The 24,800-nt window shown below is 39.3% G+C and overlaps 1 protein-coding gene across 1 annotated transcript in view; it reads right to left on the bottom strand.

The window, feature by feature from the left end:
- Positions 1-24,510, bottom strand: part of LOC135470676 (ankyrin repeat domain-containing protein 17-like) — a 31,144-nt gene extending 6,634 nt beyond the window's left edge. Inside the window, 28 exon segments of the mRNA XM_064750075.1 lie at positions 734-845; positions 1,363-1,713; positions 2,240-2,367; positions 2,581-2,801; positions 3,490-3,686; positions 4,519-4,580; positions 4,993-5,168; positions 5,723-5,830; positions 6,102-6,207; positions 6,556-6,698; positions 7,247-7,392; positions 8,182-8,835; positions 9,518-10,465; positions 10,962-11,058; positions 11,620-11,763; positions 12,338-12,465; positions 13,100-13,187; positions 13,535-13,644; positions 14,254-14,373; positions 14,376-14,444; positions 14,961-15,150; positions 15,692-15,834; positions 16,218-16,451; positions 17,069-17,216; positions 18,825-18,975; positions 19,566-19,722; positions 22,182-22,341; positions 24,133-24,510. Coding sequence (XP_064606145.1) covers positions 734-845; positions 1,363-1,713; positions 2,240-2,367; positions 2,581-2,801; positions 3,490-3,686; positions 4,519-4,580; positions 4,993-5,168; positions 5,723-5,830; positions 6,102-6,207; positions 6,556-6,698; positions 7,247-7,392; positions 8,182-8,835; positions 9,518-10,465; positions 10,962-11,058; positions 11,620-11,763; positions 12,338-12,465; positions 13,100-13,187; positions 13,535-13,644; positions 14,254-14,373; positions 14,376-14,444; positions 14,961-15,150; positions 15,692-15,834; positions 16,218-16,451; positions 17,069-17,216; positions 18,825-18,975; positions 19,566-19,722; positions 22,182-22,341; positions 24,133-24,315 — 5,474 coding nt within the window. The 5' untranslated portion in view covers positions 24,316-24,510.
- Positions 24,511-24,800: the final 290 nt, after the last annotated feature.

Raw genomic sequence — 24,800 nt, 5'->3', positions numbered from 1 at the left:
TTTTTTTTTTTGATTGGTGTTTTACGCCGTCCTCAAGAATATTTCACTTATACGACGGCGGCCAGCATTATGGTGGGCGGAAACCGGGCACAGCCCGGGGGAAACCCACGACCACCCGCAGGTTGCTGCCAGACCTCCCCACATACGGCCGGAGAGGAAGCCAGCATGAGCTGGACTTGAACTCACAGCGACCGCATTGGTGAGAGACTCCTGGGTCATTACGCTGCGCTAGCGCGCTAACCAACTGAGCCACGGAGGCCCCGTGGCCTTTTCTGACCTCACTGAGACAAGTGATGTCACGTCAGCTTTTTGCCACTTGACTCTCACAGTGCTATATTTCATCGTTAGAAATGCATCTACATTTAGAGCTATAAACACATTCAAAAAATGAACCTATTTCAAGCCAAAAATATTGCTGTCACGTCACTGATACTCACTGAGTCCCACAGAAATAGAATAGAAGTCGGTTAGAAAATTTCTAAAAAAATAAATCAAACTATTTTTCTCGACAGTGTTTAATGGTCTTTCATCTAATAAATACCTTATTTTAGTGCTTTCTTTGCTTTCAAAATAAAACACACGAAAAAGCTAGAATTATAGTCATAAAATAGACTTCTCTCCTTAATAATAAATTTGTTGACACATTATATTAGGGTGCTAAAGAGAACCTTTCATTTGTTCACTACAGTTATCTCAGTCAGAATTTAAAAGATTGCTCAAGATCCTGGCTTACCCAGTGTTGGGCTTTCCTTTGCCCATGCTTGTCTTCGTAATTTTGGCCACCTCTTTGTCGCTTATCTTCATGCGGGCAGGCAATGTTCCAAAGTCATCCAAGTCCCCTATACCTGCATCAAATAAAATATGAAATGCTTTTCAATACAAAAGATAAAACAAGTTGGCTCCACTGAACTGTGACAGATCTAAGACTTGAATCTCCAAGGCTGACTTGACCCACTAACTATACTTTAAAATGTGTTACATCGTAAATTTTTGACACGGGAATTTGAAATACTGTTTCTATTATTTTGACATGAAACTGAATTTTCACTTTTAAAGACTTAACTACTTGAAATCTGGCCATACACAAGTACAGTAAATCCCTTCCAAGTACACGACAAGTTAGTGTAAAATCAGGAAAAACTTAAAACAGCAACTACATGATTTCATACCAATTAATCACCACCTTCTGTAGCATAATGATTAGCTGATGACAACTGCCATCAAATCATGACTGAATTACCATATTCCTTAAAATTAACTGTCTACCTTAATGCTGGCTGCAGTTGTCTAAGTGAAATATTCTTGAGTAAGGCATAAAACATCACTCAAGTAAATAAAAAAAATCAAATTAACTGTACTGACCTGTTGATGTAGCCAGTGAATGTGTGACGTCTCCTTGTTTTTTCTTGCTGTCAGAAGCCGTGCCCATGTTGGTACTGCCCACGGAGGAACTCGCCCCACCCCCCTCAGGAATGCTGGTAGGTACTGCCGCTGCTGAGCTAGCAGGGGGTTGGTTCTGGCTGTGGTCCGGGGGGTGATCCTTCTCCTTGCTCTTGGCCTTTTTCTTGGTCACCCTAGGAACTGAGGTGTTAGCAGAGGCCCTGGTAGTTGTTACAGTCGTCGTGGTTGTGGATGCAGTCGTGTACACTTCCACTTTGGACTTCACTTTTGACATGCTGATCTTTGCCTCCGTGGTTGTGCGGTGAGTTGTTCCTAAAACAACATATAAACATTACTAAGGATGATAACAAAAACAAGTGCAAATTCCCTATAGGTGCAACCTCTACATATATGATTTCATATCAGCTAACCCTCAAGGTCTGAAGTTAAGTGAATGTTATGTGTTTAAATATACCAGGCCAACGCCAGAAGATGTGACAAATTTTACCAATACATCAACAGTCAGAAACACCCCACATACAGATCTGCTTTGTTGCAGCTTAAAAAACTGAAATATACACATCTCAAAAGTTCTTTATAGTCACTAAGCTATCATATTCACAAACTCTTTCAGACAAAGCTTTATCATTTGCATAGGGCTGCTAAATTCTATGGCTACTTTTCAGCAAATATGGTTCTTGCTGAGATATTCGCGGATTTCCACTACAACTGTGAGTGTAATTTAAGAAAGCACGATTCATGTATACAGCCATATCCTCATGTCCAACAACCTCATGAATATTTTTTTTTTTCAACAAAATCAGTCAGTAATACTTTACTATAGCTTGAAATAGCTTACCAATAGTGGTGGTGAGAGTGGCTGTGAGAGGGGCTGGAGGGGGGTGAATCACTGCCGCCACCTTAGTCTCCACCACCTCCTCTTCTTGCTCAGGCTCCGTTATTTCCGGCTCAGGGGAGGAGTTTTTACTAAACACACAAAATAATCAAATGTACACACTGTCTGTTTTAATATTCTTTTTTTCTCTCGAATAAAAACTATATGAAAAAAAAAATATTATGCCCTAAGGACAATGGAAGTCAACTTTATAAAACGCATAATTGAAATGCCATACACAGTAATCTCCCTTTAAACTCCACTTTACCCATTGCAAACGTTTTTCTGGCTCCTGATAAGGTTACCTGTTTGAGTCCTTCTCTTTTTCCCGTTCCTGTTTTTCCTTGCGCTTCTTCTTGCGTTTCTCTCTCCTGCGTTCAGCCGCTGCTTTCTTCTTCTCTTCAGTTTTCTTCTCCATGTCTAGTTGCTCCAGCAATATGGTTGCGTTTTTGTTGGCTTCTGCAGCCTGATGATCTTTAGCACTTTGAGTGATGTCCATGCACTGTTGACACTTTTTCTGCAACTCCTGCAAATTTCATATTCAGTGATATCGCTGGATGAAGTTTGATTGCATTTGGTCATTTGGTAACAAGCCAAATATAAAGACCTACATGTACGAAACCTGAGAAAATAGGTCAAAAGGTCAGTCATGTTGGCAATAATGCAATACAGTGTATGATGTTTCACGGAATTTGGCTAAGTAAATGTACTTTTCAAGCTGAAGCTTTACAAGCCATATTTTAACTTAGACTTGAGAAAGTTGGCCAAAGGTCATTTGAGCCAACCAAAGTTTAATGCCTTCTGAAAGAGCCACCATGTGTATGAAGTATCACCTTATATGGCTATATACTTTTGAAGATATAATAGAATTTTACCAAAATATGAAATCTGACAACAATAAAGTAGATCGAAGGAGGAAAAAAATACTCCAAAAGCGTTCATTTTCAATAGGCTTTCTACTAGACCTGAGATGATGTCCACCAAATTTTGACAACATATGAACAGGTTCTTAAGATATTTTGGTAGAGATGAAGTACACATGAACAGACATCAATACAATTCAGTCAAAGTTGACCAATGGCTAATAGAAGTCAAACAGTCAGAAATCTGTCAGATAATGTTACATGTACATGCCCGTAACGGCTTACTTATCAGCCATTACAACATTGACACAAGCCATGTACGCACCAACATTGTACTGCCAGTTATCTCACCTTGTCTGCCACAGTCTGTATGTAGCGTGAGCACTCCTGATCAGACGGGAACTGGTTGACGTGTTTCACCATCCACTTGACCACTTTGACATGACCTTTCCTGAAGGCAGCCATCAGACAGGAGACCTTCCTGTTGTCCTGACTATCAATGTCTGCTCCTGCCTGGACCAGTAGCTGGACCACGTCTAGGTGACCGCCTGGAGAGAAGACAATTAGGTGCTTCATGAACATCTATTTGAAGTCAAACTGGTTTTGCAATTAGATCAAGATTGGTATTAAGACTTACGCCTTGCTAAAGTTTCAATAGACTTTTGAACAGCCAGCATCAACACAGCAACGGCAGATTGATAGTTAGCAACGTTCACATGTAACCGGTGAATTCAGCCTCTTGACAGTTGACCTCAGTTAGGGTTTTATTTTAGCTGATCATGTAAATGCTCAAATAGTAGCAACTTATACATCCCCTAGCACACATTCTTTCAACGTTTGACATGTTTTATGCTCCAGGTTTTGACCAAAATCATCAGCACTTTTGTGCTGGTCAGGTGAAAGTATTGTGAACCTCAAACGTACCAAGTTAATAATAAAGATTGGTGTTCAAAATCTGAAATTTCCTAGTTTGAATTACTTTGAAAAATGAATATGATTTGCTAAAAGTTTTTTTTAATCTATACTTCCAATTAGCTGGATACATGAATATCTTTTATAACATTGCTGAAACAGATTTCATAGCTCTTGCTTTAAAGCCCTACATTGTCCATCACTCCATCCCAATACCTCCAGGCAACAACTATTTGAGGTGTGAGAATCGCTCTGTGCATTTTAGTGCCGGATTATGTGCACCAAAAACAGGTTGTGGAAATATATATTGGATCATCACATCGCATCCTGCAGCGGACTCTCACAAAAGGCGTTAGCGCACTTTCCTATCACGTTTTACAGCTTACTTCTCATGATCACTGTAACTGGACCAGATTGTTTTAATACAAAGGATGATTCGAGGATATAATAGATGGAAAAAACTCTTACCATTACATGCAAGCCAAAGTGGGGAATTCCCTTTCTTGTTCTTCACATCAACTGCAGCACTCCTGCAAAACCATGGGTAAAAAATGTAAGAAGTGTAACTGCACAAATGTGTTAGTTGTTAACAACGGTTACTTTCTGATATGTACATGTAAGAATGTGTGTAACTCTGTTTCTACTCACCAATGAAATATGTTATGGCTGTGGATGACGGGCAGTGGCCAAAGCAAATTTTTGGTCAAAACTTGCAGTCCTGGCCACACAAGAGAGCACATTAGCTGTAGTTTGACATTATACATAATTTTCCTTTCTAAAACTTTATTTGGAACACTGTCTTGGATACATTGTTTTCTACTACTCTGACTGATACAATTCAGATTCCAGCCTTATTTTAGGTCAAATACAGCCTATGCAGTCCTCATATAGAACTGCAGTGCTGTGCTTCACAGATCCACCTTGTAGTAATACTCGACTCACCTTCCCAATAGCAGCTCCACAAATCGGTAATGACCCTTGTCCGCAGCTATAGTAAGGGCTGTATCCCTGGAGGATGGCACTGGAGGGGCATTCACATCTGCTCCCTTATCCAGCAACACCCGCCCCACTTCTACATACCCACCAGAGGCTGCCTCCATCAGAGGTGTAAGACCAGTCTGCAAACACATACAATTGTACACCACAAGAACTACACTATATCCTATGGCCATATCCTGGTATCCAACACAATGTGTTGTTCAAAACTATAAGTATTTACCACTGAAATTTTTTCTTGGATGTTTTTTTTTTTTTTTCAAGTAAACCTGTCAAACTTCTTCATAAATACACTGTGAAACACAACCTTGGAAAGCATGGACTGTGCCAGGAACAATTCATGCAATTAAAAGGACCAATGTAACAATTCTGAGGTTGGATGAACAGCAAACTCGTAACATTAAGTTTTAAATAAAATTTAAAAAGTTAAAGTTAGCCGTTACACCTGATACATGTATTTAAAAAATGGCTGCTGAATAATAAGAATAAATTAATTAATTAAATAAATTAATTAAGAATATAACCCCACATCTTCACGCTTTTCGGTTCCTGTACTAGATCAGTTACTTCAAGATTTAATCAATCTCAGTCATCCAATAAGTGTATTGACACAACTGAGGCTTAACTGTGAGAGGAAACAACTAGAGAATAAAGTTATTGTTACCAGTCTTCTTACCTTAGCTCTATGCTCAATGTTTGCCTTCCTGTCCACAAGTAAACTGACAACTTCATGACGCCCTTGAAAGCAGGCCAGGGTCAGAGCTGTATTTCTATTGGTTTCAATCTAAAAGAACAAATAACAAAAATAACTGCAAGCCTTTGAATATTGTGCATACAATACTTCCCCCAATGATCACCGTGCTAAACAAAATAGTTACCAAGATGAATTAGTTACCACAAACAGAAATACATGCATACATGTCTTTTCAGCAAATATAAAAGCACACACCAGCATCTTATTCTGACCTCAGCATGAATTTCCTACATTATTAGGAGCTCTGTTGAAGGCATTCTTTAACAAAAGTATCAAAGGATTTAACTCTCATGATTCCTACCTGAGCATTTATATCACTGCCCATGTCAAGCAGCAGTTTGACAGCTGCTGTATGTCCATTCATGGCTGCTAACATCAGAGGGGAAATCCCCAGTTTACTCCCAGTCCTGTAACATGCAAATTACATAGAAATAACCATATCCTTTCCTTCTTACTTGTATAAATTCGCAAAAGATAAACTGATGACAAAAAAAAACAAAAAACAACAGAATTTAAACAATTCTAATAAAGAGAATGACTGTGGTTAATGGTAAATATTTGTGAATGAATCAAAATGGATTTAATAACCAAGAAACATTTATTAAGGGTTATTCTTATGACATAATACAATTCTTTTCCCAGATCCATTGTCCAGATTTCAACAGTCAACATATCCCATACCAATATAATTTCTTGCGTTAGCAGTTTTGTATTTATCAGAAGGAAACATCTTTGTGTACAGTTCTTAAATTTACCTGGAATTGATTTCTGCCCCATGTGACAGTAACAGTTTGATAATGTTGACATAGCCACCAGAAGCTGCCAGACTCAAGGGTGTGTAATCAGAAACATTACGATGTTCCTTGTTAGCACCACGTGCTAGAAGTAATTCCACAACCTGTGACAAAAAATAACATTTCATGTTTGCACACATGAAGTTCTCCACACCACTTTAATACCTGTCAAAATTTTCAAAAAGCAAATATGCAGCTGCTAAGTATTGCCCTTTCTTCTGTATTTAACTGCCTATACTAATAGTATTTTTTTCGACACAAAATTATTAAACCATTAAACCAGTTGTAACCCAGATCCTAATGAAAATCCTGCGTGTATAGCCATAACCACATTAAATTCTACTTTGCAAGTACAATATTTCTTGGTCTAGTCACAAAATGCACCATGCTATTTTAATCGGAAAGAGCAGAAATCCTGCAACCTGAAATGACTGTATCTGAACTGAAAAGTTCATGGACGAACTTGGAAGACACCTAACTTTCTCTTCATACGATTCAATCTGATTTGACCAAGGCTGACATCTTGGGCTGATACCATAGAGAAATGGAACAGACTTAGTCAAATTTTCACCTTATGTACAACAAAACTAAGCACTCTAAAGCGGTATAAAATTTGGTTTTGTGGAATCAGTCTGTGCTGAGAGTGACCTACCTCATATCGTCCCCCTGAACATGCCAGAGACAAGGGCGTGTCTTTAGTACGCTCAGACTGTGCCTCTATCTCTGCCCTCTGATCTAACAGGATCTCCACAACCTCTACATGACCAGCAGTGGCTGACAGTATCAGTGGGGTGAAACCTGGGGCAAGGGGAAACAAAATTACAAATCTGACATGACATCAACCTAACTGCATCGTACAAGAGTATTAGTTTACTAATCATGAATGACAAAGAGGACCTTGGTTTTACGAGCATATTTCACTTGTTTTTAAACTGTTTCGTATAACAGCACTGTATTTCTTTCTCTGAGGTAACATATCAGAAGAAATGGGAATTTTTAAGTCCTTATGACCTTACTTGGTCCAAGGCTACAGCCGAACTGATGAGGCCAAAATTAAAATATTGTTTGTTTGATGTTACAACTCATTTGTAACAAAAGACGGTAGGAAATCTAGACTCACTATGGAAAGACAAGGACACTGGTCATCAGTTCAGTAAAGTATAACAAAATCACCAAACATGGCAACACTATTTCACTGGCATCCAAATGGATACTGTTGAAAACACTTCACAGGTATCGGATATGGTATACTCATCAAAGCCCTATAAGGCTGGCTTTGCTCAACAGCTAGAGAGGAAATTTTACATTTTGAAAGAGTGCCCGTCAACTGTAAACAGAGTGACATTTCAAACGATCGTCGAAAAAAAAAACAAGTAATTAAATGAAATAACATGAAAAAAAATTTGGCATCTGTAAAAACACAAAAAAAGAATTCTTGTTGGGGCCTTTTTGAAGGGTCAGTCGAGTAACATCCAACATATAATCTTTTAATTTTGGCCTGATTCTGTTCAGTTACCTCCAATCAGAATGAAATTATACCTGAATAAATAACGTATAAATATAAAAAAATTTCAAGACGAACCATACCCTTTTTATCACGGTGTTCAATATCTGCCTCCCGTGATAACAGCAAGGACACCAGCTCAGCATGACCTCCCGCACATCCCAAGGTCAAGGCTGTATCGTGATTACTTTCAGTCTGGGCATCCAAGTCGAGAGAAGAGTACAGCGGGGCTTGCGGAGAAGCCGGTGAAGGATTGGGGGTCATAGGGGTGGAATGAGGTGGAGTATTCATCTCTCCCACAGCAATATTGCCGTTAACAATCTGTCCGGCCACCTGTGTGGCCGGGGGCCTGGTCACCCCGGGCTGTTTATTGACGGCCTTCTTCTGAAGGTTGTTGTTGGGTAAAGGCGGCGCCTTGCCCTGCTGGGCCTGGTGCTGATGGAGATGAAGCTGTACCTGCTTCTTGGTTATCAGGCTCTCTGTCAGCTCCAATTGTTGCTGTTTAAGATCCAGCTCTTGTTGTTGACTGAGCAGATACTGTTGCATCTGGTGTGGGGTCAGCGGTCCAGGGATGGGCAGGTTCTGCTGCTCCTGTTGCATCTCATGCTGTAGCTGTTTGGACAGGGCTTTTAAAATCAGGGCCTGGTTCTGCTGATGTTGCTGCTGCTGAGCTGGAGTCATGGGCTGTTGCTGTGGAATCACATACTGCTGGATTTGTTGTAAAAGTCCGGTCACAGCTGAAATGCAGAATGTGACACACCATTTTGACACATAAAGGTTTAATGAAGATTCCACAAACAATGAAAGTGAAATATATATTTCTGATATCATAATATAATAATGACAATGAATCCTTTCAAAATGAGAAGTGTTTTTAAAGAAACTATTTTTATCTTAGTATTGACATTTTGCCCTTTCAAAGTAATTTTATTTCTACATTACAAATCAGCTACAGTTACTCTAACGTAACAAAAGATAACTGTGTGGTTTTGGAACTTGGAAATGGTGCTTTCTAGAATTTGCCAGCTTTCCAGTGATACCTGGGACATCTATGACGTATGGAAGGTGGTATTGGTACTTACAATTATGTTTCAGTTGTGGTAAAAAGTGTTACTTTGGCATTTGTCAAGAGTTTGTCAATGTGGTACTTACAAATATTTGCCAGTTGTGAAATAAAGTGGGACATCTGTCAAGTGTGGTACTTGCAACTATGTGTATGTGTCGGTTGTGGAATAAAGTGATAATGGGGAATTTGTCAAGCAGGACAAGTGGTACGGCTACATGTATGCATTAGTTGTGGTATAAACTGGTAGTGCATAATTTGTCAAGCGTGGAAAAGTCGTACAGCTATGCATCAGTTCAGTTATGGTATATAAAGTGGTACTGGGTAATTTGTCAAGCCTGGAGAGCGGTACTTACAACTATTTGCCAGCTGTGGCAAGGACAAAGGTTCCTGGGACTGGCCAACATTGCCTGGTGGCTGAACGGACACAACACTGCCATTCCCAAGCAGCTTGTCTGCCTCAGGTGTGGGTGAACCCGGGCCTTGGTTTGTGTTGAGGACTTTAAATTCGTCCTGTCCCGCAAGATTTTGGTCCAGGTTACTTTGGTTGGTATTGGCGAGTTGCGAATCGAGAGCGCTGGACGGAGGAGTTGGGGGTAATATGGCATCACCGCCGCCTCCACTTAACAGATCCACCAGCTGTTCCTCCAGTTCTCCCGGGTTGATCACCTTGTTCAGGAGGATTTCATTCTCCCTAAGGTCCTCGCAGGTGGGCAGACTGTTCAGCTCGTCGTTCTCTTCCACCTGGCCCACTTCCTCCAGCTGCTTCTGTAGAACCTTGTGCAGAGGTTTGGGGTCGTACTGGTTATAGGGCTGATGCCCCTCCTGCTGCACGGCTAGCATCTGGTACTGATGCAACTCTGCACGGTGCTGGGCGGTGCGGTGTACCTGCTCCTTGGCTTTTTCCTGCAGCTCCCGCTCCACCTTCTGTAGCTCCTCCAGGATCTGCTGTCTCTGCAGGATCTGCTCCTCCGGCGTCCCGTTCGTGTTCAGTAACGGGCCCTGCATCATGTTGCTTATAATAGCATCCAGCTTCTCTGTGGCCTTCAAATTGGCATCAATCTGGGGTAAGATGTCGTCCACCATGTCATTCTCAGGGCCCAGCTTTTCCCCTGTCAGCTTGCCGCCTCCTATATCTGTCCCTTCTGCTAAATTACAGTTTCTGTTTGCTCGCGGGATGTCCTCCAGTGAGCTTGAACGACTAGATGTTGCCCTCTTTCCCAGTGTTTTTTGTAAACTTTTGGTTGATTGTTCCACTGACTTTTCTAAATTTGGGAGCTTATTTTTCACCTGACTGGCTATGACTGCAAAAAAAAAAAAAAAAAATCAATTATTTTCTCATAAATAACACCTTCTTTATTTTTGCATTACAGCATTTGAATTAAATAAGTAGATGGCAAATAATGCAAAACACAAACAGCTGAACCAACACTATGATGTAAATTATCATTTTTTCAATAGTTTTTTTTTTTTTTTTTAACATAAGTTCCATAATGAATCTGACAAGACCTAGCATAGCAATAAGCAAGAAAAATACACAATTGTCCAATCAACAATGACATCTCCAAGTTATCTTTAGTCTATGGGAAAGTCAGATAAGCAAATTCCACCATTTTATATGTATAACAGCATGGCAAAAAGTGCCCCCAAACTGAAGGCCTGTGGCACACCTAACAAGAATACTTCTTGTGGACGTAGTTAAATCTTTGCTGTTGCCTGGTCATTTGGAGGAAGGTCTTTATTTGCTTGATTTATGACCAATAAACATATGATGGAATATGTTATTAAAGTATTCCTTACCAGACTGGAAAGAGGGTTTGGCACTATTTAAGCAATGATCAGGGTCAGGATCACTAGGAGGAACAATGTTGTTGAGTCCGTGCACTGGTACACGTGGCTGCAACAGTCAAACATTAACACATTGATGTATAGTATTCCCAGCCATTATACAAACACAGGGCAACATTGCAGTTATATTAAAGTATTGAATATCCATAATATAATATAGAAATTATTTCTAACAACAAACTTCAACTTTTTGTTATAATGTTACTTTTACAGTATAGTAGAATTACACTAAAATTAAAAAAATGAGTCACATTGTAATAAATCTCCCTTTTACAAGAAAAACGGTCTTTAAACAAACATTTTTATTACACAAAATTTCTGAACATATCAGATGTTCTTTTTCATTATGCAAATATATTTAGGATTTTAATTTCAAAAATTATTACCGAGACTTAGCTCACAATAAAGGTGCTGATGTAAACAGATTTATCCTAGGTAATAATTTAAAGACTGGACATTTGTTCCATGTATTATCATCAGAATGGTATTTAGACTTGGGTTTGATATAATTTTGAACACAAATTTGAATAACAGATCCCTGAAACAAAACGCCATTTTTTTATACCACTTGTACTGGCTTATCGACAGCTGTTAATCTGTTTTGACTGACCTCATTAAAGTGGACATCGGCTGGGGTGACCTGACACAGGTCCGGGGAGGGGGCCATGAACATCCCACTGGGCCACTCCAGTAACAAGTTCACAACCTGAGTGTGACCACCCTTGGCTGCCTCAATGATCATTGTTGAGCCATCCTTTAAGCAAAAACATATGTTACAAGTTATCGGTTAGCATGATGCAAATCTCTTTCTTCATTGTATGCTTCAAAATTACAATTCTAACTGCTCAGTCACAGCAGTGAGACAATCACTTTACAAAACAAATGAGGAAACAGAAGAAATGCTCTAAATGACGTTTATTTTTATGTGACAAATAGCAAGGCTAAATCTTCATGAACAAAAACGTCACAGCATTTCTGAGAGTTTCAAGTAAAAAGGTTTCTCTATGCCTAATTGCATTATACGAGAATATTTTAAATTAAAAAAAAAAACAAAAAAAATATATGACCACAGATTAGTTTTGCATAAAACAAAACAAGAGGAACTTTGAATATTGGTCTTAACATGTTGACAACATTCACAGTTTCTTATTTCATGACAATATTTCAAGGTAATTTCATTATCTGACTAAATCGTGATCAAATTAACAAGCCAATTATATCTCAGGAAGAGGTATACTTTACAATGATTCAGGTTCAAAATGAACACATCTTGTGCGCTCAACGACAAATCCACAGTAGCTATACATTTAGACAGACTAGAAGTGCACCTTGAGCTTATGTGTTGGATCTGCCCCATGTCCTAGTAACAACTCTACCACACTGAGGTGTCCTCCAGCACAAGCCAGGGATAAAACAGTGTGGTCATTGTTAAAGGTCTGCCGATTGACATCCGCACCTACAACAAACAATCAAGCCTTCCTTCACAAGAAACACCTTTAATGCTTTCATTGAAAATGGTGACATTTTGGCCTAATATCAGTTATGATATCTTAATATGTGTAAACTTTATCCGACTTAAAAAGTCAATAGATTATCCACGAGTGATATATATCTATTTATTTATTTATATGACTGGTGTTTTAGGCCGTACTCCAGAATATTTCACTTATACAACAACAGCCATCATTATGGTGGGAGGAAACAGATCACAGCCTGGGGGAAACCCACAATCATCCGCAGGTTGCTGACAGCCCTTTCCACATATGGCCGGGGAGGAAGCCAGCCATTTTTCAACATACTGTAAAGTACTTATTATACGCTGGAAGTTATTTTTTTATTACTTTCGCACCTGCTGTGAGCAGTACTCAAACAGGTGTCACTTGTTTTCAAATCATTAATGAGCACTTTTAAACACCTTTTGAGCGACCTGTCACCCTTCGAGCAGTTCAACGCAAAACATATGAATTCATCATTATCAGCATCAGTCACTCATTCTTTATCAACCAACATGGGAAGTTTTGCATTGTTTTCAGTTTTAATCATCCTCTGAAGCAAGTCAGAAACCGCCAAAATTGCCTTAGCTGCCATACCTTTGGTAATGAGAAATTGCACTGTAGAATAGTGACCAGATCTGGCAGCTTTCATTAACGGTGTTCTTCCCCCATCCGACTCGTGCTCCTAAAAACAAAACAGTTCAACTTGTGCGAAAGAAAGAAAACACTAAGACATACATCATGGGCTTACAGTTACAAGCTGTATCCAATTTTTTACCTCATTTTGAACTACATGTGGATCCTAGTTCTTCCCACATGTTACATATCTAAATGCAAAGAGGGAACCACTGCACCTTACCTCACTAGATATCTTCAACATGAAGAAACATTTATAAACTGCAGCTAAGTCTATCTATGCAATTGATGTGTAATTATGTACTTGTGTCAATAATCACTTTGTGGAATTGGCCCTGAAAACTTGCCAGGATATAATTTTGCTGATGCTTGTTCTTATTAAGATTGATGACTGACCAGTTCTGCTCCTGACCCGAGCAAGACCTCCGCCACGTCAGTGTGTCCATTCTCAGAGGCATAGGTAAGGGCTGTATCACGGGTGGCTGTCTGAGCATGAACATTGGCCCCTGGCAACAAATAGGTGCATCTTTACACATAGCATATTGTTAACGGTTTGACCTGTATTAACTTGCATAGGGTTTACACCCACAGAGACAAAAACAAGGCAGAGTTTAAGTGAAATTTGAGAATATTACAACATTTTGTTTTCTAATTGGAACAGGGTATGTCCAAACACGGCAGACCACCATCCAGGGATCAAACAGTTACCCAAGTTCCGGGTTTGCTTGTATATCATGCTTAATTATAATATTTGAAAAAAAAATTAGTCTCTTGATTGTTGTTTGTTTAGGTAATGGCAGTCGAGTTTTGTGGGTGGAGGAAAAAAAAAGCGTAAACCACCAATATTTAGCAAGTTACTGGTAAGCAATCTAACAAGTCAGGTATAGATATGTACATCATATTATTGAAAGAAAGCGAAAGCAAACAACCATGTAAGTGTCGTCGATGACCACTTATTGCTACCTTGGTCAATTACCAGTCCATGGCCAGGTTTGAACCCACACCTGGCGCATCCTAATGATTTAAAGGTGAACACTTTAACCGCTCCACCACAGTGGACACCCCAAATGCCTTTGACCAACAACATGTGTAGACTGCTTCACAAGACAGCTCACCTGCTTTAAGAAGGTACTTGACCAGATCTAAATGGCCCTCCTGGGCAGCCTCCATCAGAGGTGTGCTACAGCCCAGTTCAATATCAGCACCCGCCTTGATCAGGAAGTCGCCCACTTCAGGAATCCCCCACAACAGGCCAGCGTTAGGGCCGTCTCTGTGGTCTCCTCAGTCTGAGCATTGATCTCAGCACCTACACAGATAAAACACAGGTTAATGTTAGCACCTACACTGGTAAAACAGAAGTCAACGTTAGCACCTACATGGGTAAAACAAATATTATTTTCAGCACAAGCATAGGTTTACAGTCAACAGCTACGAATACTTAAGCAAGATAGTCATGACACATATCCTAATGCACTGATTTACATGTTTACTGGATTAGTGTTCTCGACGTACTGAAGAATATTTCACTTGTCGCTGGTCACTAACCATTAAAGATGGAGTCAACAAACCTATCTCCCCTCCAGTCACCACTAATAAATATCTTGATCTCAAAGCTGTACCTCTCCCAGCAAGATCTGGAGCTGGGACTGCTTGCACAAAACAATCTTAAACAAAGTTAATTGTAAGCACCATGGCAACATATGTTTTTAACTTCTGTAACCATGGCAGTTACTATCAACTTTGCACAAGAGGCCATTAAATGTCACAAGTCAAAAACCTCTGCCAAATAAAACACCGAGATTCCCAAGGCTTTGAAAATTACCGTGTGCCAACAACAAAGCGACCATCTCCTCATGTCCCTCACGGGCTGCCTCCATTAGGGGAGTGTATCCCTCGTCGTTCACCTCCTCCAGATTGGCACCCCGCTGTATCAACAGGTTGGCCAGGTCTACATGACCTCCACACGCAGCCAGTGTCAAGGGTGACTCAAAACTGTCAGCAGGCATGTTCACCTGTAAACAGGGCATAATGATGAACAGGCGGTTCAGGTCAGGCTCCTGTCTGCTTCCTGAATGTCACCGTACACAATGTATCCATACAGAGTATTGGCATTCAACCGTAAACATTCACTCATTCATCCCTTATAGAATACATATATAATAGTCTAGTGAGTACTTGGGTATTTATATATTTATTAGATTTGTGTTTTATACCATATACTCAAGAATATTTCATTTATATGACAGTGGCAAGCATTATGGTAGGAAGAACACAACCATCAGCAGGTTGTTGGACGACATAAGTACTAAAGGAGAGATTTCATTACAGTTTAATGGGCCTTAACAATAATAATGACAAAATGTTTTAACAGCAGAGTTCATGCCTTCAGGGTTTAACAAATAGTATCACTCTGTCAGTGTAGGCTACAGTATATCCTATCAAACTGTGGGCCCAAGTTAATATATTCAGGAATTACACTAATTTAACATTTTGTTTCACCAATGAGTACACATAATTAAGTGGACTGGTTTAGTTTTTTCTGAGTTAGCCCACCTGAGCACCACTATCGAGTAACAGCCTGGCCACATCTACATGGCCGTCCATGGAGGCCTCCATCAGAGCTGTGTGCATCTCGTCTGTCTTATGTTCCTGGTCGGCACCAGCCTCCAACAAAAACTTCACCATGTCCAAGTGACCTGTCATTACAAACATCACACAAGTAAACAGTGAGACAACTGGTAACCTCTATTTTCCTCAAGGTAAAATAATTCTACCTTTCTCATTTGTGGGCAAGCAAGTGCATGCCCAGATAGCACTTGACAGCACACCAGTCTAATAACGCCACCCAGAGGAGATACACTGAGAACTGAATACCCTTAGAAAATGTGCAAAAGACACAATATAGACAGAAGAAGATGTTGACAAAGAAGAGTAGGCATGTTTTCAAAGATAATTTTTGAAAGGATACATTTTCACACATCTATTAACCTTGGCTACAAAAATATGAAGAAGGTAGTCATATACAATGTACCAATCATATAATGTTAAGGAGTCAGAATGAAAACACAATAGAACATACCTTTGTAGCAGGCTAGCGTGAGAGCACTTTCTTTAAACTCGTTTGAGTGGGTGTTAATGCCGGCCCCAGCATTGAGCAGAATCCTAGCCACACCTACATGGCCAGCACTTGCGGCTTCCATCAGAGGGGTATGGCCATTCTCGTTATGTTCCTCTACGTTGGCCCCGGACTCTATCAACACAATCACCACGTTCTCATACCCACCGGCAGCCGCATAGTGAAGGGGAGTGTTACCTGGATGGCAGAAACAAGTTCAATGTCTGACACAAACATTTCACAGCTAGCAATCATTTACTGAAACTTCAATCTTATCTATTCACTTATTTCACTGAATCAAATCACATAAAAACATTATGTGTAAACATATAAACACCGTGCAATACAGAAGAAGCACAATACCATGACTGTGGTATTTTCCCCAAAATAGTTATTTATTTATATGATTGGTGTTTTACCCCGTACTCAAGAATAACGTAATTCCTTTTCGAAAATGAAAGAGCAACTTCCAGTGCAATTTACAAACATTTATAATTAGGTTTTGGAGATTAGTTGGATTGGCCAATTTCAGGGCTTCACAAAAAGTATATCTTCTTAATTTACACAGAATAAAGCCTTAAGAATATGCTCAAACAAACACCTTGCAAACGTGAGAAAAGATTGAAAAATTACAGTACTTCATTTGTAGGACAGCCCTCAGCATTATGGTACCAAAATATTTATAAAAGTGTAAGACCATTCTCTTGCAAAGTCTTCAGGGAATCATCAGTCAAATAAGCTTTTCATACAAACTTTACCAACAGCTTTTCTGTAGTTTATGAAGCTGCTAGGAGAATCTAGCCCAAACAACTTACCCGCTGATGACTGGGCATTGACGTCAGCTTCGTGGTTCATCAGTAACCGTACGATTTCCACGTAGCCCCCACTGGCAGCCTCCATCAGCGGAGTGCAGTCCCCTTTGATTCCGCGATCTTCCACGTTCGCTTTCATAGCCAAGAGAACCTGTGAATATATGTACGTTACAATCTATCATTGTTTTTGACACACCTCATCTTCCTATCAGCAAGGTTGATACAGCTTTGTAGGCTTCAAACACACCCTTGCTTTACTGTGCATATGAAAATGTTGAATAATCTTCTCTTTCGATAGCCAATGGCATTTTCAGCCTGCATACTTCCACCAGGGCAATTTCTTGTATTTCTTGTGTATTTCTTTGTTTTGAAGCGAATGCATACATGTACATTCAGACCCAATTCATTCCAGAACACCAGCAATAAGCAGTGCTTAGTATGGTTTTATCGTAACAAACAGGCACTGGCAGCAGAAAGTCAGAGAGCTGTCAAGCAATACTGGCCTACAATGACCCAGATAACCTTGAACAAGTTGATGTGTAGGGAGTTATTCTTTGTGCTGGAACATTTCTAAATCTACTGTGAATTAAATGTATTCCATATACAATGCACAGTTTTCACTACAACATCTTTCCAATGCAATATTGTTTTGAACTCCTATCAGTGTCAATAACTAAGGTGCCTGTTGAAGTTTGTACAGTGGAACCTGATGGGACTGTGAATCATGCATATTTATGAAGGAAAATTCAGCGCTGTGGAGGGTTAACATGGCTCAGTAAATAAAAGCAGATGATGCTGGACACTGCATGCTTGATTAAATGAAGATGGCAAAGCCTACGATACATCTTCAGTGATCGACATACTAATATTCTATTGGGAGTTGAAAAGGAAGGATAACAGAGCACTACATATAAATTTTCTTCAATTTTTCCTATCAATGTCTCACTCACAAAGTATTGGAGTATACTGATGATTATCAGTACATATTAATAGCCTAGCTCTATTCTTTATTGATTCACATGTCTACAATCATATTTTCAAGAAATATCAACTTGAACTGGAAATCATTTCATTTTTCAACAGTATATGTAAATGACATCAGGTAGCTTTCCCCTCTGTGTGGTTGTGAAGTGGGGTAACTGTTAAGTGAGCAATGCAGTTTTGAGTTACGGAAACAGCCCCAAACATGTAGAAAACATTTTACCTCATCACACATGTACTAAAACTTCCCTAGGAGGAATCAACACCAATTGAGTTGCCTCAGTAATTAACTAATCTCTTCTGAAACACATAAAACTGATAGGGTCTATTGCAATCACACCTCTTCATGAAATAATATCACACTTTCCAACCATCATGCTGTATGAGCGAGACTGAGCTTAAGGTCATGACCTTTATCAGTCTCTGATAATTGTAAATGCAGGCAGATGTATGGTCAAGTTCAGGGATTATCTTATGAGTGACCACATAGATCCTGCGGCTGAGACAACCAGATCGAGATGGCAGTAGACTTTGAAAATGTCCTTATTTGTGAATATGTGTGATTTCCATGGATCGTTTTCGGTAAGCGTAAGAACAGGTTAGATAATTTGCTGACCACAATTGATGCCAATCAAGTTTTAATATTCTTGTGAACAGCAGTAAATGTTCTTTTCTGTAAATCTGACAGTTTTGGAGTTGTTTCTTTCCATGAAACTTGCAACTGCATCGCGCAACTGAGCGATACCAGACTACACAATAATCCTCTGTGCTGTTTTACCTGAGCTAATTCGTAATATCCAGCTGAACATGCTAATGAGAGTAGACTTTCGCCATCCTCTGTGGTCTCGTTGACACTTCCTCCCTCATCCAGCATCCTCCGGACAGTACCCACATCCCCATCAATGCAGGCCTCGGCCAGGGAGCGACAGCTGGAAACACAATGCACGGTCAAGTAAATGAGTACTCATAGCTATTAAATGCATACATACTTACCAAAGAAAAACAAAAACTTATTTTTACAGTGTATGTCAAATTTACTGGTCAAAGGCAAATGAGTTCTTCTTAAAGACAAACATGGTTGTAGAATGTCACCTACTATTCCAAAAATAACATTTTCTCTGCTGCTTGTTGGAAATACGGTCTTTGTACACAGAACCACTTTTTCAAACACCCCCACATTTATCTGAGAGGTGTATGACACAGCACACCCACGTCTCAGTTCAGGTCATTTCTCTTATTTTATACACACAGCACTTCACACTTTGGTAACAGCTCAACAGGTCTGACTTTATTATGCAAATCGTGGTTCAGGTTACGCACACTGAATTCGATTCATATAAACAAAAAAGGTGTTGGTGGCCATCCATAATTACCGGTTAACATATCATTGTCAGCCATTAAACTGCTGACCCTAAGGATACTGTCACCGTCCGTTAATTATCCACTTGGATTCACCAACTGCCGGTCGCCACTACATTTTAACCAGAAGACCGGAGTACAACTCCTTCCAAACACGTACCTATCAGCATTGGCAGCCAGTTGACCTTGTTCAGCTCTCATACGTGTCAAAGCCGCAGCAGCTTCATCAAGAGCACAACTGACCGACGATGTCAATTTCCGCAAAACCTCAGGATCTGTTAATGCCTTGCCGTCAGCAGTGGAAAGCTTCCCTATACCTGTTAAACGATACAAATATTTTGTTCTGGTCATGCATCCAGGATTTGAGCATCAGAGACTAATGACTGACATTGGCAAACTGAGAAACATCAACTAAATATAAACTATAGCTCTATAATCTGTGATCAAGAATAATGTCACTTAATCAGCCCACAGGTTGTGCTAACCAGACTGCAATGACATGTAAATACATGTAATGCCCAGAGCAGAAGTAGTTATCCACCAAGATAACCTATCCTCAAAACAAAAATATATCGTTAGCTCCAGCATGTGATCAAGTCTGAAAACTCACCATCATCTAAAACAGCTTGTTGTTCTCACGTTAAATCTTCAGTTACAATGATGTTGAGTTTGTTGGGACAGGTGCAACACTCAGCATCATTCCATCAATTTCACAACCTTAACCCCTCACACCGACCAGACTATCCTTCCCTATTTGATATCAAATTTAGTATGATTTACAGCTGCAAATTTACAATATTTTATCATCACAATTATCAAAATTCAAATTATCAGTTGTATTTATTTGATTTGTGATTAACACCATACTCAAGAATATTTCACTTATACTACAGCAGCCAGCATTATGGTGGGAGGAAACCGGACAGCGCCTGGGGGAAACCCATGACCATCCGCAGGTAATTATCAGTTGTAAGATCCTCAGGTTCACACATTAGGATATATATCACACATAAGGATATGGTCACTGAAAGATGCTCTAGTCTTAATCTAACAACAGCTTTTATTCACAGCTTTCCAAATCTCCCAAGTAGACAATGTACAGGTAGTTGAAAATGGCTTGTCTATGGTAAATCCATTAGCATATCCATCATGTCCAGTGTAGTGGCTCCGTAGTTACATATCATGTGTTTGTTTACTGTGATGGAAAGTACAAGACACCATACATAGTTTGTGGCATGTGAGCGAGGGGACACGTCAAAGTGACATGATGACTAGAACTCATTTACTCTGGCTCTCATGATGAACTCTCAATAAGCGCGAAAACATGACCAGGATTTATTTGCTGAGAGAAAAAATAATTACATCACATGGATCAGCATTTAGTTATTTATTTGATTGGTGTTTTACTCCGTTCTCAAAAATATTTCACTTATGCGATGGTGACCAGGATTGTGGCGGGTGGCAAAATGTGGTTCAGCATTTTTCAGGCGCTGTAACCCTTGGCCATCACACACAATTCAGCAAATTTGTACAATATGAGCATGAAAAGGTCAAATCAAGAAGCTTATCAATTAGTCTATCATGGTAAAGTTACATAATGCCAAATAATGTATGGCAGAATCTGTTGTGTCAGAAAGCCAGATGGTCACCATAGTAACCTGTTTATAAATCCACAGAGATATTATCACAGATGGTCAAAACTTCCCCTGAAGGCCATCATGTTATTGCATTCCCAGAGTCAAATTTTTAAAATCTCTGCGGATGTGGAAGTGAAAACAGAGAGAGAGAGGGTCAACCTGTGACATTAATTTATAACCTCAAATATACACTGCTCCCTCATTGTAACAACCTTCATTACAACACCTGCTTTAATACAAACACGTTCATAAATTTTTCACACAACTGTTGTTCCACACACCTGTGTGAAAGCCTCATGAATTGGTTCATTTTTTGCGCTCAAAAGCTTGTATATCACATAATTAATTCATTACATGAAAAGCATGATTCTCAGGTTATTTCGTTTACTGTTAGCATCCAGCAGTACACTATTTATGTTTCTATGTTATGTTCTATGTCCATACAACACTCTTCACTTCAGGTTTAGCGTCTCAGTGTCTTTGAAACACCCTATTCTGACAAAACTAACATGGGAGAGACAAGGAAAAAAATAGGAGAAACTTGAAAATGAGACTCTCTCATTTCAAATCTGGCAAAATCTATGCTTCACTTTCATAACACGGGAGTCAGATTTGTACCCCAACAACAGCATTGTAATGAGAGAGAGGTGGACATATAATGATTAGTGCACCATGAATGAAATCTTATACCAGAAGCAACTTTTCTCAGTCCATCATCAAGGCTTCACAAAATGTAGGATTTCATTAATAGCAAACACCAAATAATGCCCTAGAAACAACTGACTTAAATAATCTTCAAAAAAATCCTTTCAACCTTTAGAACATATTCACGAGTTACAGCAAAAGCATGTTTATAAAGAGGCTAAAAGTCTATTAAGAAAAATTAGTAATCTGTCCGAGTTTTAAAATGACAGACAGGATGCCTTACAAGTAACCTGTAACACCAGAGGAAAAGTACAGCATACTGGCCCATCAAGTTGCAGAAAATAATGGACTGGAACCAGGTTTGAACTTTCGACTTCATAACACAAGTCTGCAGTGGATGTAATGCAAGGTTTTATTTACTACAGAGGCAACTTAAGCGCTTCAGTATGCGAGTCAGAACTATCTGAATACGAAATGACTGATCAGTTACTAACCAGCAGCTTCTAGCAATGCCTCCAGCCTTGCATGTGTCTCAGGGTCCACAGTCCTCAAATCCGCCCCCTCCATGCTCTCAGCTGGAAGAAGGAATTTGGAGGCCTGGATCATTTGTTCCCCATCCTCTATCTCCTCAGGGTCAAGGATAAATGATTCCACCTGAAAGGTTAAAATACATTTAAATAAAATAATTCAGTTTAAAACATCATGATTTACATTCATATTTAAGTGCATGCAGCTTATTAAAGGACTATAAACAAAGAAGAAATATAAGTTCATATAGGATATGAGAACAGAAACAGATATCAAAACACTAGCTGCCTTTAACTTCTGCAGTAACATCAATATTGTAATAAGGTATTCCCCAACAATGCTGATTGGTTAAAATGAACCTGGAGCTGATGCCACAGCTTTGTATATTCATAAACTAAACTTTTTCATACATATTTTTGGCCACAAATAAACATCTATATCTTGATCACTAACTTACACATGAATTGATAGTTATCCATAATTTACGATGCAAAACTAAAAATACACACTGAGGCAAAATGTTCGCTCATGAATGAGCGCTCAAAGAAGGCCACTTAGTCAACCAATGTCTGTAGAGATTTCCACTGATCTTCAAACTAGACTGCAAAGGTTCAATGTGAACGCATGTTATTCTTGCTTTTGTTACCTTTTTGCATGCACAAAACTACATGCACTTTCATACAGTGGCAATCAACTACATTTGACTGAAACCATCTCATGATCCATTTCAAGGAGATTTGCAACATTAATGAAGAATGACAATTTTTGACCGACCATAAAAATCTGTAAGTCAGGATCGTTGGGGTGATACCTTTAAGACTACAAAGTCAAAGTTTTTTTTGACATTCTGAAGCCAAAATGAAGCAAATGGCGATAAAATGGATCTACCAAAACACACATGCTTTCAAATTATACTACATGATTCATCATAAACATTAAAACCAAAACCAACAAAACTAATTCAAAACCCACAACGACCAATCCATGAACAATACTTTTATATCAACACTCAAACAAATGTCTACGAAGCTCATGTTTTAACTTCAGAAACAAGTTCTTATCGTGTTATTATACATTCTAATTTACTTTCATTGACTGAGTCAGGAGTAGTAGGTAAAGTCATATTTTGCAACAATTTTTCCTATTCAAGTTAACAGTTCTTCTAAAGTCATGAAAATCAATGGATAAAGGTGGTCACCATAGTATCACAGAAGCAGGTCAATTGATACGGGTGAAAGTTACCAAAGCATACATAGCAGTATGCCATATTCATGTACACATTGTTCATTGGTTTAGCTTGGCCAATCAGTACCACTGAGTCCATAAAATCAATAGGCAAAATTACCACTGCAAATCCAATGATAGGTATGAAGTCAAATCAACACAATCACCCAACATACAGTTATTTTGCTTTCACATACCTGAATCATTCTTAAATGCTAAAAGTTAGCATTTGAAAAGTAATGTATCAATTATTACCAACAAGTAGTCAATAGAAGATTTAGGCCTATTGTTACTGTTTTTTTAAATCTATGTTTGTAAACTGACCTTTGATAATGAAAATGTCTACTTGCATTTGAAGGTGTGAGCACTGAGATCAAGGAGTCAGTGGACAAACTTAAGGCATGTACAGTTGAGCGACAATCAAGACAAGAATGGAGGTACTACCGGATATAGAATTAAATGAAACTGGGCTGTCAATGTTGGATGGGTACACTGACACCTTTTTAAATATCATCGGATGATACCGAAAACAAACAACACAACGGGTCTCACTCTAAATTTCCCGTCAAACGTCGGTGGTCACATGGTTCGCAGGCATGCTGACTAAGGTGTGAAAAGCAGAGAGAGCATGCGTAACATTTCAGGGTGCCATGTAAAATTCTGATCATTAGGGTACATATGGCCATAGCATACCTCAGACACATCTTCGTCATCACTTCCCGACATTTCTGGCATGAAGTTCGAGACTGGGGAGTCTTGGGACTTCTCATCAAGAGTGGACGTCTGAGCTCGATTTCCTTCACAAACATGCAAGGTTTTCAAGTCCGTATTGTTCCCTCCGTCGTTAGTTTTTCCAACATTCTGCATTATTAACATTTAACGTGGAATAAATACGTACGGTCCGTACTTCTAAACATATGGTTACCTATTTATTCTCTCCCATACACGATTTTCAGATCAAATCAGTTGCCACCTTGACCGCCATCACAAAAGTACCATATTTCTGTTCCCCGGATGACGTAAAGTGCGCAAGGCCATCATCATTTGGCGATGTGTAAATTTAGGAATAGTTGTACTATCGGAAAACATTTTCAACTGTAACAACACTCATTTTCCCGCAAAAGTCTATCCCTCCAGGACAAGACAATCAAACCATATTGAGTTTTAAGTGCAAATCGTAGCCTTTGAATGTATTTAAATGCTATATTGTTGATACGTTTTGCCTTCGTTTCGATGTGTTTTCCGGATATAGATCCAGATTCAGTGTTTGAAACACCCAGCAATTTTTGCAGTGACCTGCTGAATTGCCCATTGATACAGTAGTGTGAAAGAAAACAAAGAGATATCTGGTCACAAATCAA

The sequence above is a fragment of the Liolophura sinensis genome, chromosome 1 (assembly GCF_032854445.1).
Source record: "Liolophura sinensis isolate JHLJ2023 chromosome 1, CUHK_Ljap_v2, whole genome shotgun sequence".
Lineage (NCBI taxonomy): Eukaryota > Metazoa > Mollusca > Polyplacophora > Chitonida > Chitonidae > Liolophura > Liolophura sinensis.
Note: the sequence above shows the minus strand (reverse complement) of the source record. Positions and strands in the feature narration are given on the sequence as shown.